The sequence below is a fragment of the Grammomys surdaster genome, unplaced genomic scaffold (genome assembly GCF_004785775.1).
Source record: "Grammomys surdaster isolate TR1022 unplaced genomic scaffold, NIH_TR_1.0 373, whole genome shotgun sequence".
NCBI classification, from domain to species: Eukaryota; Metazoa; Chordata; class Mammalia; order Rodentia; family Muridae; genus Grammomys; species Grammomys surdaster.
Genome location: NW_021604792.1, coordinates 10522640 through 10539660, shown reverse-complemented (window position 1 = coordinate 10539660; position 17021 = coordinate 10522640). Strand labels below are relative to the sequence as shown.

Here is a 17021-nt window from a genome sequence, read left to right as displayed (position 1 = left end):
CACAAAGACATTACAAGTAAATGTACAGCATGATATTGATACTTGGGTCATACTAACATTGTCCAGAAAACTAACACACATGAATATGAATCATGGAATAGAGCATACTAATTATTAAATTTGTTGAGTTTTATCATTGTAGTATTATGCTGTGAAAGAGATTGCTTCTCCCTAGAAAAATGTTTATAAACAATTTACATTATTATTACTGCTGGTGTCATTGTTAGGATTCATGAGACAAAGATTCATTCTATACAAAATGATGTTCAAATGTACATGTAGCTTTAATTCATGTATGTAGAATGATTGTAAGTCTGAGTCAACATGCCTAACTGGCCTCAATAAATTTTACTGTATCTATGGGCTTACATCTTCCCATCAAATAAAGCAGAGAGAGACAAAGAGAAAATGAGAACAGATGTGGACTCTGGAAGATTCTGTGAGTTTCTTGAACTAGTCATGACAATGAGTTTTACAGTGTGAAATCATACTTTACAGCACACAAATCCTTTTTTAAATTATTTTATTTATTAACAGTCCAGTCATTGCCCACCCTCAGTTATACTTCCCACAGTTCCTCATCCCAAAAGCTTTTTAAAAATTTCAACTTCTTCTACATTCAAAAAATACCACATAGTAACTAACCAACACATAAACCCCCACAACAGCAAATACGATATTGATTGTGCTATCAAAGCCATGGGATATAGAAATATCCTAATGACGATGTGATATGTACATTATGTATGGTATTCTCTATGTGGTTCTCTGTGTCAATCAGGAGACAATGTGAGTGAATCTTTAGGATCTTGAAACAAAGTGTGTCCATTCTCCACATGCAAGCTGCTTCATGTGTCAGAAAGGAATATGACTTCTTCTCTATTAAGCCAGATTTCAGAAGAACATTTCTTCCCTTTACAACTCATCTCTCTGTTCACACAGCAGACTGAGACCTGTGATTGAAACTTTCAGTTGATACCTCGTCACAAATCATGACATGAAACAAACACAAAAGATAACCTTTCATTTTTACCTTTCCTTCACACTGCACACTGATGCAGGAACTTTGTCCATTCTCTTTTCACAGATACAGGGATATTTTTTACCACAGTCATCACTATGTATACCTGTCATACTGAAAACTGCACAGCCTCCTGTTTTCTTCTCTGATTTCATTGCCATCAAATCACTATAAAACAAAAGTATAATAGGCAGTCATTAAAATTTGAAGGTTATATTGTAGAAGCCAAGATGTTTGAAACTAAGTTTATTGACTAAAATGTATAGAATATGGAATTAACTAAATGCATATCACTAAAATATTTTTATTTTCCCTAAACTCCTAAAATACAGTCTTGGACAGTGACTTGTGTGGGTTGAGACTGCTGACACCAAATCTGACCTTGTCAGTTTAGCCTTCAGATGATATGCAATTAAAGGAGAGACCTAACTTCATTCAGCTGAAAACTCATGAGTTGTGACCTGTGCATGTATATGCACATAAATCCACACAAAAATACAAAAACAGTAAAAATAAACATAGAAATTGTCTCTGATCATGACTCAATGCATTTTCCTTTCCATACCAGTAATTTTGTTCAGCAATCAGAATAATTTTTCAGCATTATTCAAATAATAAGGGATAATTTTATACTGAACTTATTTGTCTATGATATTTTGTGCTATGATGACAGCTTGAAAGGAAGAAATAAATGTTTTTGGCACCCAGTATAAAGTCTCATATGCCTTATTTTTAAAGAGAAAAAGGAGATAATTAATTCAGTTGCAAACAATTGTTTGAAAATACAATTTGATTGTTTTTCTTTTGAGTTCCCCACCTCAGAGCTAACAGATCTATTCAACACAACTGCAATCTCAGCTGTTTGGTTTATTTGGTGCCCCAACTACCTTCCTGTGGAAAGAATTTTAAAAGTTAACTAGAAAATAGAACAAAAAAGAGGAGAAACATACCTATGAACTCATCATTTGGGAGTAAAAACAAGTTATAAAATTTCCTCAATATATTTGTGAAAGGGGATGATATTGTTTCCTACATAGTTTAGGATTCAGTTGAGGTGAGATTCCTAAATGATTAGCAGAGTGAGGCAGCCAGTCTTTCTCCTAAGAAGTATGGCAGGATGATTAGGAAATCTATAGAATTGACCTTTCAAAACCTAAATAATTAAGGTGGAAAGATTCAGGGGTGCACAACTGTAGCTTTAGCATTTGGGAGACAGAGGCAAGAGGATCAGGAATTCAAGGCTGGCTTGAGCAAGTGAGTTTGAACCATGCTTGTAATATGTATCAAAGAAGATGAAGCAGGGGTGGAATATACAGAACTTAGAAGGCAAAGAGAAAATCTTCAACAAAAGACAACCTTCATTAAGACATAGATATAAGTTGGGGAAAAACAGACTATTCTGATGTACCATAGGAAAGCACAGAAAGACAAATGGCCAAGTGGCCCATGAATCATTTACATAACAGGTAAAATGCAGTAGGAATGAATATACATATTAGCCAGCCATGAGATATGATGAGAGCATTCAATAAAGCATTGTGATGAACATGGGCAAAGAGAAAATGATCCAGCAGACACTAACTATTCACAGATACACAAGAAGCACAGTCTGAATCATGACCTCTTGATTTTACCTCACATAGTGATGCCTACCTACACCTCTACCCAAGAAACACAAGTTAGACTCACAGCTTCTCACTGGGTTCATTAGAAGCTAACATACTTGTAACAAGTATCCAAGTTTATGCATCTTCCCATTGGAGAAAATGGTTGCAGCAGCCACAGAAAACTCTTAACACCAGGCTTCCTTACTGAAGACTCAGATCTGGCCCTAGTAACACCACCACCACCACCAGGGAACAGTTCTGTAGCATAGTAAAGGTCTACGAAGACATTTTAATCTGGATGAAGGTGTAATCTAGTCTTCTAGTACCTCACTCCAAATGTTATCAGCTATCTGAAGACCTAGCTATGTCACTACTGTGGATATATACCCAAAAGATGCTCCAATGTTTCACACAGACACATGCTCTACTATCTTCTTAGGAGCATTATTTATAATAGCTAGAGCTGGTAACAACCTGGATGTGCCTCAATGAAAGACTAGATACAGAAAATCTAGTCTATTTTCACAATGGAATAGAACTTAGCTATTAAAAACAATGACTTCACTAATTTGTAAGCAAATGGATGAAACTAGAAATTTTTCATCCTGATTGATGTAATCCAAGCCTAAAAGGACATATATGTTATGTACTCATAGATAAGTGAATATTAGCCCACGATTTCAGAATACCCATGATACGACTCACAGACCATATGAAGCTTAACAACAAGGAAGGCCAAAGTGTGGAGGATTCAAACCTACTTAGAATGGGGAACAAAATAATTAAGAGAGACAAAGGATGAGAGGAACCAAGGTGGGAGAGGGGAGGGAGAGTGAGAAAAGACCAGATATGGGAAGAGACAGGAGAGAATTCCAGAGGGCCAGGAGAATGAACAGACATAAGTGGTAGTGGTGGTGAGAAATGGGGCAAGCCACTAGAAAGTTCCAATTACCAGGAATGACATAGGATTCCAGGACCCCATAGGGATAACATTAGATGAAATACCCAACAGAAGGGAAAGAAAACCTGAAGAGACCACTTCCAATAGATAGATATAACTCCAATAGAGGGACGGGGCCACCCCGCCGAATATCAAAATTTTTAACCCAGAATTATCCCTATCTAAAGGAAATGCAGTGACAAAAATAGAGGAGAAACTGAAGCAAAGGACATTGAGAGACCTTCCCACTTTGGAATCCATCTCATCAGTGGACACTAAACCCCCACAGTATTGCTGATATCAAGATGTACTTGCGGACAGGAGCCTGGTATGACTATGCTCTGAAAGTCTCTGCCAGCACCTGACTAAAACAGATAAAGATACCATTTGCAACCATTGGACTGAGCTTAAGGACACCACTGAAAGATTTGGGGGAAGAACTAAAGGAGCTGAAGTGTATTGCAACCCCATAGGCATAACAACAGTACCAATTAACAGGACTCCTCAAAGCTCTCAGGAACTAAACTACCAAACATATATATATATATATATATATATATATATATATATATATATATATATCCCTACACATAGAGCAGAGGATTGCCTTATCTGGCATCAGTGGGAGGGGAGGCCCTTGGTCCTGTGGAGGCTTAATGCCCTGGAGAAAGGAAATGCTAGAAGGATGAAGAGTGAGTGAGTTTTTAGATGAGTGGGGAAGCATTATCTTGTTAGCAAAGGGGAGGGGGATGTGGTGGGCAGTTTATGGAGGGGAAACCTGGAATGCACACAAGTAAAATAATTTAAAAAAACAACTTAAACAGAGAGAGAGAGAGAGAGAGAGAGAGAGAGAGAGAGAGAGAGAGAGAGAGCATGCATATGAGTGAGAACATGAAATTGGTTGTGGATGAAAGTTGGGAATGATATTGGATTTATGGAGTTGGAAAACCTGAACAAAATATATTCCATGAAAAAATGTAGCTAAATAATCAAAATAGAGCTGGGTGTGGTGGTGATGCACACCTTCAATCCCAGCATTTTTGAGGGAGGCTGATAGGTCTCTGAGTTGCTAATGCCTCTACACTTGCTTATTCACCATAACTACATGGTAACACCCTATTGCTGAAGATATAACACACTGTGAAACCAGGACATAGAAATTTAGTGTAAGATCAATCAGAAAATACTTTTATTTGGCTACATTTCAAAGGGTCAAATGCACATCACAGGCTGTTGGTATGACAAAAGATATCAATTGCTTTATTCCCACCATGCCTAGCTACATACATGCTAAGCAAGATATGCTCATTGGCACCATTGTTAGTGGATAACTAATTGCTTTGTTACTGGATGTGAATCATTTACCACATGAGGGAGATCATGTTTTAAATTCTAATCAAATCAAAAGCCCATGATTGGAGAGATCATAAAAACTAAGGCAGAATTTTCTTTTACATAGTCATATTGTAAAATTGCATTATAAATTATTTATGTTTATTTCCTATAGCTTGATGTCTTAGTTAGGGTTCCATTGCTGTGAACAGACACCATGATCAAGGTACAATTTATAAGGGACAACATTTAATTGGGACTGGCTAACAGTTCAGAAATTCAGCCAATTACCAAGGCAGAAGCATGGCAATATCCAGGCACATAGGGGACTGGAGAAGAAGATGAAAATTTTACATGTTGATTCAGAGGCAGACAGGAGAAGATTGGCTTCCACATAGATAGAAGAAGGGTCTGAAAATTCGCCTTCACAGTGACACACTTTCTCTAACAAAACCAAAAATACCTCAACATGGCCATACTTTCTAACAGTACCACTCCCTGGACCAAGCATATTCAAACCACCATATTACACTCCCTGAATTCTATAGGTTTTTTCAAACATATGAGACTATGGGAGACAGCCTTAAACATAACTTAATGCAAAATGCATTTAGTCCAAGTACAAAAGTCCCTATAGCCTATAGCAGTCTCAACAATGTTAAAAGTTCAAATTTCAAAGTCTTTCTGAGATTCAATCCCTTAAAGATAATCCCCAATACAAAGATAATCAAGCAGAAGAACACATACCTCCAACATCACATGATACATAATACCATTTCAAAATTCCATACTGAGGAAATACTGGACTAAACCAAGACAGGAAACACCTAGGCAGCTCCAAACTCTGCATCCCCATGTGTGTTATCAATGTATTCTTCAGATCTCTTACTCCTTTTTCATTTTTGTTGACTACAACGAACTTCTTTCTTCATGGCTGGTTCCATTGCCTGTTAGCAGCTCTGTTCACATCTTCTTTTTCCAATATCTGTGATTCACTCAAAATACTCTGGGTTCCTCCAAAGGCCTTGCATCTCTTCTCCAGTTTTTCCAGTTTTTGTAGCATTCTAGGTTGTGGTTGAGCCTACTCCACTGTAGCTGCTGTTCCTGGTGGTGATCCCATGATACAGGCATCACCAATATGCTCGGGTCTTCTGCTGCAATAAGGTTTCACCTATAGCCTCTCATAATCTCTCTTCATGGTGCTAGACTTCAATTTACTTTTATGACCCCTCAGCCGTCAACTGACACTGAGGCTGCACCTTTACCAATGGCCTTCCCTGGCCACTCATTGTGCCATGCTTTAGCTGTAAGAAGCCATAATCCCTTCATACCTTCAAAACTAGTACCACCTGTGTGATTCGTACACAGATTACCAAGGCCATCTGCAGCAAGAGGTGCCACTTTATCTCTGTCAAACACAGCTTCTTTGTGATCTCAGAAAACACTTGCCAGCAGGTTTCACCTCAATGATGCTGGTTTCTTCTTAATAATCTATAATTACTTAGGTCAAGCTAATCAGCATCCTTTTATTCTTTACTGTAGATCATTATGGCTGAAGTGCCAAATTCTACTACTTGCTAGGGTTGGAACAAATCCTACCCCCTTAGTTACTGGCTTTCAGTTTTCCAACTCCCTCACTGACTAATCTTAACTATTCTGAAACTTGCTCTGAAGATTGACTTTGAACTCAGAAATCTGCATGGCTCTGCCCTCTGAATGCTGAGATTAAAGGCATGTACCAACATGCCTGGATTCTAAGCTTTTCTATATCTAGAACTTGCTCTGTCCTTGGCTGGCATTGAACTCCAACATCTGCTTGCCTTTTCGTCCTGGGATTAAAGAGGTGTACCACCATGTCTGGACCTAAACTTTTCATAGCCACTGTTCCTGAAGATCTGGATCAAAAGTGTTTGAGGAATGTCATAGCACTAAGTACCTACATAAGGAAACCAAAAATTTCTCTTACTAACAATTTAAAAATACACATGTAAGCTCTAGAAAAAAAATAATCAAGGTCAACAAAAAGGAACAGAAGGCAAGAAAAATAAAAAACAACACATAGAGAGGTCAATCTCAAGATCACAAACCTCCAACATCACAGGATATATGGCTTTCAAAGTGTTAGTAGATGCTTGGCTAATTGCAGGGGAGAAAAACATGAGTAGTTCTATCCTGCACTTGACCCTGCATGCTACCATACTGATTTGCTAGGAAATGTAGGTTATAGTATAAATAGATGCTTTCTTATTGGAACTGGGGCTTTATTTATGAGGGAATAATATTTGGCATTGTAATCTGAATCAAAATCCAATATTGGGAAGGTCACAGTACTTAGATTGGAACTTGCTACAATCATTCTGCTAAGTGGTCAGGGGGTAAAATGCATTCTTAACATATATAGTTATAGCCTAGATCTATGCTGCTCTGAACCTCAGTCAGAGAAGCTTCTTTATGCGGTGGGCCATAGTCCTTGCAGAGAGGCAGAACTGGTCAATGTGCTTAGTAGAAGTGTTTATATGACCGTCCCTAATGGTGATATCTACATCAACATCTCTCTATCCATACCACCACGAAGACTCAAGGAACAGCAAGGAAGATGACAGAGAAAGAATGTAAGAACCAGAGAAGAGAAGGAGCTCTGCAAAATGCAGGCTCTGGACAAGATGAAATCTCTGCAAAGATTACTTCTTCTTAAGGAATAACTATTGTTAGGTGACAGCTCTTGGAAAAGGGAGATTCAATTCTTTAATGGTGTGACTACTACTGGGCTTCCTTGTTCCAGTGGATAATCTACAACCATGCACATATGGACAGTTAGTTACAAAGATATGACTTAGTGGGGGTACATATTACAGCTTTTAGTAGTACTAGGAGATAATATGTTCATATATTATTTTATGTATTTGAAATAGTCAAGAACAATATATTTATTAATAAAAAATCAGTGACGAGTTTTCTACCAGATTATGAATAAACAAAAAATTGAGATTTATACAACTAAACACCTTGAAATAGATGGTAGGCATACATATGTATGTGTATATAAACATGTTCTCATATTTATAAATAACCAACAATTATATAAGCTAACAATAGTAAAAAATGTCACACGAATATCAGAGAGACTCAAACTCATTGTATCTGTCATGATAATTCAGTCACTTCACACCATCACAAGTTGTTGACTTCCTAGTGCCTGTCACAACATAGAAGACACAGTCCTGAGATGTATACATTCTTAAGCCACTTTTGGTCAGTCCCTCAACCATGCGTCTTCCCTCTGTAGGACTTGCTCAGAGACTCCCTTATGTAACTTGACCTTAACAATGAGCTCCATAGAAAATGAGGAAAGCTATGTGAAAGAAAACAAAAGCCTTTGCACACAATCCTTCCAATTCCCACACAAGTGATATAGTCGGAAGGGTATAGAAACTCACAGTTTAGATGGACCATTGTCAACCCAATCCCATTCAATTTTTTTATTATCATATTTCGGTCCAATCCAGTAAGTGTCTGGAATAATCTGGCACCGAAGGAGCTCCTGTAAGGGAAACAACACACCTTATGATGAAATTTCTGTCTGTTTGATGAGAGGAGAACAAGCAAGAAAAGTTTGCAACATTCCTGTGCCATTCTCTGCTGTCGTGTCCTCCCACCGCTCAGTCCCACCATGTTCATTTTCCAGAGTGACTTCCTACTAGTAGCACATTTATATCAAAACTGTCAGTTCAATAAGTTATTTAAAATAAAAACTTCAGGTGTCCTCAGATACTGGGATGATGACATGATTTGTGACTGTGTTATTAGATCAAGTATTACTATGTAACCAAGGCTGTCCTTGAACTCACAATCTTCCTGCTTATGGCAAGAATTTTTTAGATTTAACATTTTCTTTGACTAATGTTTCAGTTTCTTCTATTGTGTTTTCTATACCAGAGCTAAACAGAGAATTCTCAACAGAGGAATCTCAAATGGTCAAGATGCATATAAGTAAATGTTCAAAGTACTTAGCCATCAGGCAAATGCAAATCAGAACAACACTGAGAACCCATCTTATACTATTAGGATTGTATAAGATTAAAAACTCACATGATACCCTATGCTTGCTAGGATTTGCAGTGAGGAAACATTCTTCTATTGATGGTGGGAATGGAAACTTGTACAACCACCTTGGAAATCAGGTTGGTGGTTTCTCAGAAAACTGGTGATAGTTCTACCTCAAGAACCAGCTATACCACTCCTGGGCACATTGCCAAAAGATGCTCTGCATCTACAAGGAGAGTTGGTCAACTATGTTCATAGCAGCTGTATTTGTAATTGCCAGAAACTGGAAAAAACTTAGATGTCCATCAGCTGAAGAATGAATAAAGACTGTGGTACATCTACACAGTGGAATACTATTCACATATGAAAAACTAAGGCATCATGAACTTTGGAGGTAAATGGATAGAACTTGAGAATACAATCCTGAATGATGTAACCAAGTCCCAAAGGAACATGTGTAGCATGTATTACTTACAAGTGGGCATTAGACATAAAATACAGGATGCCCATGCTGTACTCAACAAACTTAAGGAGGCTGAACAGGAAGAAGGAAACAAGCATGGATGCTTGAGTGTCACTTAGAAGTGGGAACGGAATGGTTATAGAAGTCACATAGTTGAAAAAACTGAGTAGCAGAAGGGATGAGGTGAAGGAAGGGGTGGGAAGATGTGCTGATGGCCAAGAGAATGAATGGAAGTCTGCAACTGATGAGGGAGGTGGTAGGGGACATCTCCAGGATGAGATGTAGACCAGTGATAGGGAAGTGCACATTAATCAATAGGGGTGTCATTTGCTGTGACTCACAGAATTGGGGTATGGAGCCTGGGGAGGCTGCCTCCTGTAGCCATGAAAATAACCTGTGGAAGCAATAGAGACACCAAACTACCCACCAAGTATTCCTTCCAAAATTTATCCTGTCTACAAGAAATGCAGACATTGGAGATGGACCAACGAATGAGGGAGGAGCCAACAAATAATTGCCTCAACTTGAGACCCATCCCATGAAAAGCATAAGTCCCAGATCCTATTAATCATACTCTGTTATGCTTGCAGACAAGAGTATGGTTGTCCTCTCTGAAGCTCCACCCAGCAGCTGACACATACAGATACAGACAACCATACCAAACAATGAACAGGCAGGACTGTTCATTGGGGACTCATGGTAGAATAAGACGAAGGATTGTGGGTCCAGAAAGTGATAGGAACTCCACAGGGAGATCAACTAAATCAAATAACCTAGATACTTGGGGATCTCAGAGATTGTCTTGTAATTAACAAAGGTTTCAAGGTAGTCCTGCAATTACTGCTCTTGAAAAGTATAATTTTCATATTTGAAGAGACCTCATTTATAATAATTTAAACAGGAAATATGAGAATCTTGGAAAGTTTTCTTTAAATACCATTTCTAAGCATGGATTTCTTTTTAACTAAACATTAGAATACTATGCAGTATAAATTATTGGCAAGGTCTGTGAAAATCACCATGGAGTAAAAATTAAATCCATTTAATTCCTTGGTTCTCATATGATCTCCATTGTGCAGACAGGCACAGATATCAACTAATTTCCCTATTGTTATCTGATTACTCATCTCACGTAGCCTTACTTCCAAATTCCAAAGAGTAAAACCTAGACAGCGGGAGTTTATTTGGTACTCTATAGAGATAAATAACTGGCAGGCATAGGATGTGCTTTACCAAAGAGTTAAACTTCATCATGGAAGAACAGCTTTCTTAGGGACTCTCTTGTAGACTCCAGAGACACAACTGTCTCTGTATTCACAAGTCTAGGCTTAACAGACCTGTGTCTCACAGTTTTGTCCACATTACAAGGAAAGCAAATACAAATGAAAAGACTTGATTCAGTAGCTCATTATTCAGGGTGAGAGACAGAGACTAAGAAAATAAAGGGGAAAAATTAGTGTCTACAGTACCTGTTCATCCTTATCATCTATCTTCAGAAGTGATAGGCTGATATTATGGCAGGTCTGAAAACATCCACTCCATTTTCTATCATTGTTGATGAAATAATAACATTTTATACCATAGCAGAACCAGTGTACTTCACCTCTTCCTGCAAAAAAGAAGGTAAATAAATGGTTAAACTTATTTTCTGTCTTTCTGTTACAAAAACAATGTATTTATTAAGCCTGTGTAAAAAAAAAAAAAAGTAAAATCTCACAAGTCCTAGAAATTGAGACCCCTTCAATTTCTCATGCCCAGAGACCCCTGCATACTCATGATCTATGGAACATTTTTAGTAACACCAGCAATACAAAAAACATTTTGTGCATCAATCATGGCTGAATCAGTATAGAAAATGTAGCACATACACACAGAAGAACACTATTTATCTTTTAAAATGAAATGAATAAGCACAGCATGATGACTTATGCCTATAAACTGAGTACTTCAAAGGTACAGACAGTCGGGTCACCACCAGTTAGAGGCCAAGTCTAGGCTATGGGGTGAATTCCAGTCCAGCCTTGGATATACAGTTCTAAGTCACCCTGGGATGGAGTGTAACATAATGTTTCACACTGAAGCCCAAACAGAAATTCTGATGTATGTGATGAACAAGGATGAACTTGAGGATGATGTGCAAAGTGAAACACACCACATCTAGGACCACACTTTATGATTCCAGGGAGATCAGGCTTCTAAAACAGCCCAACTCTATGAAGCAGAGGCTTGTGAGATGCCAGAGCCTGGAGAAAAGGCAATGAGCACCTGCTGCTCACAGGGAGCTAAACTGTCAACAGAATTCAAGACCTGCAGTAATGCATTGTACGCACACTGGTCCACACACTACTAAGCTCTTAGTATTGTGCCCTGTTCTGTGTTAAATCCTCTACCTTAAGAGAAATGAGAGACATAAGAAACATGTTTCGATGCTGATAGTCTGTTCTCCTGATTATGTTGATGCCCTCAGTGTGGTACCCATATGCCCAAATGTTTCAAGTTGAATAGTTTGTTTAACAACATCACCTCAATATGAATATTTTCTTTAATGAGGTGCTGTGAATGTCCATGCTTTATTGACAAATGTTATTTCTAACCTTCATTTTTCTGTGAAGAGCTATCAATGTGTAGCTCAGGCTGTCCTGGAATTTACTGGGATGTTCATATATTCCTGAAAGTTATTATCCTCCACCCTCAATCTCATAATCTTAGGGATTACATCATTATGATACCCTTTACAGATCATCAAGTTACTTTAATAATTAATTTCTTTATTTTTGCAAGACACAGATGTTTATTGAATCCAGATCCAGCCTGGCCTATAACTCAAAATGAAGGGCTCAGGGAAGGCAAAGTTTATAATACTTCTTAAATGGAAAGTCTCTTCTGCCCTAATACACCATCTGGGATTGGGCAGATGTGACCAGAGCTGGCCCCAGGACAATACTGAGCCTGTAGTCATTACCAAAATATACATCTGTCACCATAAAAAACTGCTGCATCACCTCAGCCACATAGGTATAAAATCATAAATATTTACACTTTTCCAAGACTTTCACAGAACCAGGGTTCAGGGAACACCTCACGTAGAAACAGGCTAGGATAAAGGTGGGCATCCAGGAGGGACATTAAGGCCTAGAGGTCTGACTCTCAACTAGGCATAATCAGAGACAGGCAGAAAAAAAACTTTGGCCCAAAATGAGAAGGTAGAAATCCACAAGTCTCTGAGCTATTTCTCCAGCCCTGGCCTGGGCTCACCTGCAAATTTGTCACTGGAAGGAAGGAGCATAGGGGACACAGAAGCTTAGATTACACATATACAATTGTATCATTGATACAAAAAGTTACTTAAAACTATATCTCTTGCATATAAATGGAAAAGATTGGGATATTTGGTCAAGTGGAAATATGGCTAGGCACAGGTGTCTGTGACCACACTGAACAGAATACCAAGTCACATGAGACTCAGCAGCTGTGGACAGCCTGATCCCTCTGGACTGAGTGGCCCCAGCTTTTGCACAGCATTGGGGAGCCTACATATAGGCCACCTGGCTCACCTGCAGGTCTAGAGGCAACTGGTTGCCTTAGAGTGTGGGTGTGCGGACATGAGCCACCCTGGTTTGTAAGGCACAGAAAGCAGCTGTGTTTGGGGCACTGCTGTGGCCTCACACCTAAGCCTCTCAAGGCATGGTGCCAGGACTTACTGAGCCTCTGTGGCCCAAACCAAAGTAGACTAGATTTAATTTTTTAAAAAACAGGTAAACTTATCTCTCTAAAAAAATAAAATCTCTAGTCTGTAAGGTCACTTCAGCTGCTTTTTAAAGTGTCTTCTCTGGAATGGTGGAAGCTGTCGCAGACCCACAGGCACCTTGATGCTGGACTTTGAAAAGGACAGTCGCAGGTGACGATTCTTACACAAGTCATGTTTGTGCAGTTCAATTAGCACCTACACTCCCTCCTCTACAGAGCCCATCTGGATAAATTGCATATTGTGGTTCTTTTGACCATACCACCACTGCTGGACAAGAGGCTCTTGAGGTCATCCTCTGACACAGAGGGCAGAATGTTGGAGAGGTGCAAGGTAGCTGAGGGTGGAAAGATATTTTGGAAGTTCTTGCATTCTAGTTTCTTGAGGTCTTGCAGCCATGAGCTGTCATAGTCTTTGTCAGGCCCTGATCCTCCTGTCACACTCTGATGGCAGCTTCACACTGTGATGCTTTGACAGTGTTATGCGAACCGACTTCCTGTGCAGCTTGTGCCTGTTCCCATGTTTCATGGCCAGCTGAGCCTGTCTCACATCTGCCACCTGCCCAAGTGCATTCTCTTTCTGATTGAACAGGATCTTCACCCATTTCACATCACCATAGATGTCGAAGGGAATAAAGAGGCGTTGAGGTGTGACTCTCTCAGAGTTTAGGTTGCTGAACAAAAAGACACAATTCCCCGAACCTGCCAGTCCTGCAGCAGTGTCAGGGGCCCCAGAGCTACATGGATATTAGGGACAGACATCTCTGCAGCCTGAGGGATGGCAAAGGTGGGAGGGAACCCAGCTCCTGCATATGGAAAGGCTGACATCATGCTAGATGCACCAAAGGCTGCTCTCATGGTTTGGTCCAGTGAAGGCTGGCTGTCTCCAGAGGGTTGGTTAGGTCAAGTGTAATCTCTGCACTTGTCATTGTTGTATTTGACTTGAGACTGGTGAGCTTGGAGAAGTAGATGCATGCAGCAGGCATTGTAGATGTTCTGGGCATCCAGGGACAGCTTGGCTTGCTGGGCGCTTACAGGGTCAGCATACTGCAGCAATGCCTGGAACTGGTTTTTCTTGGTGAATGTGATGATCTTCAGGACTGTGCCAAACTTGAAGAAGATCTGAGGAGGCATGTCCAGGGTCACTGGGTAGAAATGGTATCCCACAATGATTCTGAGCACAAGGCTCTGGTCTGCCATTGCCATCCATGCATCCATTGCGGCAGTGGAGGCTACCAAGGCCAGGTTTCCAGACTGGGCGAGTTCACAGCCTGCATGGATGCCTGGGCACTTGCCTGGGTTGAGTAAGTTGTTGGTTTTGAGCTCCTTGTGGGTGGAGAACTGGATGTATATGGACTCTCCACAAAGCACTGGCACCTCCAAAGTGTAATAGTTACCCATAGTCTCCTCTGTGTTCCTTTCAATGAAGGCCTGCCTGGTTCTTCCCCTTCAGCACAGGGAGGTTGGTACCTTCCCAAAGGGCTGCTCCAAGGAGATGACCTCCCTCTCAGTGATATCACTGGGTAGCTTGCCGACATGGATATCTTTGGGAGGAGCTCCTGTGCTCCTATTGTCACCTTTGAACTTCTTGCTATCATTTCCATTGGCTGTTGAGGCTGACCTGCTCATGATGAAGGGACCATTTCTGACACATGTGGAGAACAGCTCCTCAGATCCACAGTTTGTACCGACAGCTTTGTCTGGGATGATGCTGTTCATGACACACAGAGGAGATCCATGGTGGATGGAGCAGAGGCACAGGAATCACAAAACGATTTGTATGGGGATGGAATACTTCAAAGGTTGTTTTGGAGCTTTTTTCCCCTGTCACAAATTTTACAATGTTTTAAATATATTAATCCTGACATAATGAGAATTATTTACATTCTGCTATATCACAGAGTGGTGATATTATATACAGGAGCTCTTTAATATCTCCAAATCCTGAAAAAAATATTTAATGATAATTGATACACTGTTTAAGTTAAAGAGGACAAGTCACACTGAAGGGTAAGAAAGGTTCCATGTGACACTTGATCTTTTCATCTTTCCATCCTCATTCACTGTGTCACTGACAAAGCTGCAATTTGTGCACACCATGGTGAAACTCCCTTGTCTGCTCCAGGGAGGGTTCCTTTTTACAAACAGTACAACTTTCTCACAACATGTCAGATGGAAAAGACACACACGCACACACACATGCACACATACACATACACACACACACACACACTTCTTTTTATAACTGCATCCATGTAAATGCTCTAAGTCCATTTTAGCATAAATAATTGATAAATACACTGTTACTAAAAAGTTCCATGTTCTGTCAACAACAAAGTTGGAGACTCAGATTTTCCAGTACACACAAACAATCTCAGGGGTAGTGATTTGTAATTCTATCCTCAGGGAGAGTAGGAGTGCCAAACAGAACCTGACTTCTAGAAACTCTAAGAATTCCCTAATCCAAACAAGGATTTCTGGGTTTCCAGGCCCCTACATGGAATAAGGAACCCCCAAATAATTAACCCAGAGATCACCAGCATCGTAAGCTGCTGGTTGGACTTCAAAGCTTCCAGAGAAAAAAACAATAAATAATAATGAAATTCTGTATTTATATTCCTCCCCCAATACATACCTATGCAGTGTGAGGAATTTAAAACAGTTTTGGTTTCACTGTACCATCTGTGCTCTTCTCTATAGGGGCATTTCAGAAGATTGTAACCTTCCCTACACTCTACAGACATATTTCTCAGTATTTCTTCCTTTAATTTGATGTCATTTTGCTTGGTGCAGCAGTTGTGGTAGTGATGTAGAATTTTCTGCAGTTCCTGTTTTTCATGATTATACTGAAAAACTGAATCAGTCACAGATACAACATCAAAGATACACATAAGGAGTACATATTGAATGCAAAGATTAGAGAAAAAGCTTCATGTTGACAGCCAACACGTATTATTATTTTCATCGGTACTTTAACATTTACAAATTAACACTTCTATTAACTCACTATTGAAACAGATAAATCAATTTTTTTTCTATTGGTAAATTGACTGTAAAATAAGTAATACAGCTGAATGAAATTATAGTGGAAGTAGCTTTCAGGTACTTCATTCTTTCACCACACAAATTTACAAATAAATACCTAAGTAAAATATTTAGCCAATACTTAGCACATCATGAAAAATTTAACCAAAAAAAAAAACTTTAAGAAGTGGGACAATAGTTATTGGAGCGTATGGAATGAAAAATATCCATACACATAACTACGTTTTAGCACATCCTGGAAGTGATTTTCTCTGTAAATGTGAAGGAATCCAATAAAGTTGAATATTTAATGTCACTGTACAGATGAAGTCTTTTTGCTTAACCATGACTTCAGTATACACTGAAGAACAAGGGAAAGAAGGTCATTGATTTTTGCACAGCTGTTTATCACACAATGTTTCATAAGGTCCACAATCACCTTATCTCTGAAGTCAACAGAAGAAATATTGCCACGAATGAGACCAAAAAGGGCAGTTCCCACAGCCCCAGAGCAGACAGAATAGATTTGTAAAAGAACAAGACACTAAAGTGTGTCAGGGAAAAAAAAGAACATTAAATTTCAGAGATCCTGTCTCATTCCTTGATGATTGGCAGGACAATGGACAGAGTGTGCAGCTGTATAGTTCATGGCTAAAGCTATTCTTTAAGCAGAAGGTCAAAGAAGATGCATCTCAATTACTCACTGTTTGTCACCAACACTGCAAAAATGACCAGCCGAAGAGAATAAAGGATTCCGAGAGCTATCACAATGAGGTACCAGTGGACTGAACACACTTAAATCAAAAAAAAGAAAAAAAGAAAGGAAGGAAGAAAGGAAGGAAGGAA

The 17021-nt window shown here is 39.3% G+C and overlaps 1 protein-coding gene and 1 pseudogene across 1 annotated transcript in view; both read right to left on the bottom strand.

The window, feature by feature from the left end:
* Window positions 1-506: 506 nt before the first annotated feature.
* Window positions 507-17021, bottom strand: part of LOC114632435 (killer cell lectin-like receptor 5) — a 19699-nt gene continuing 3184 nt past the window's right edge. Inside the window, exons 3-8 of the mRNA XM_028780936.1 lie at window positions 16880-16969; window positions 15787-16005; window positions 10877-11016; window positions 8338-8441; window positions 1034-1189; window positions 507-953 (exon numbers count right to left, since the gene is read on the bottom strand). Coding sequence (XP_028636769.1) covers window positions 935-953; window positions 1034-1189; window positions 8338-8441; window positions 10877-11016; window positions 15787-16005; window positions 16880-16969 — 728 coding nt within the window. The 3' untranslated portion in view covers window positions 507-934. The remainder of the gene's footprint in view (window positions 954-1033; window positions 1190-8337; window positions 8442-10876; window positions 11017-15786; window positions 16006-16879; window positions 16970-17021) is intronic.
* On the bottom strand, window positions 13207-14870 carry LOC114632370 (annotated as a pseudogene).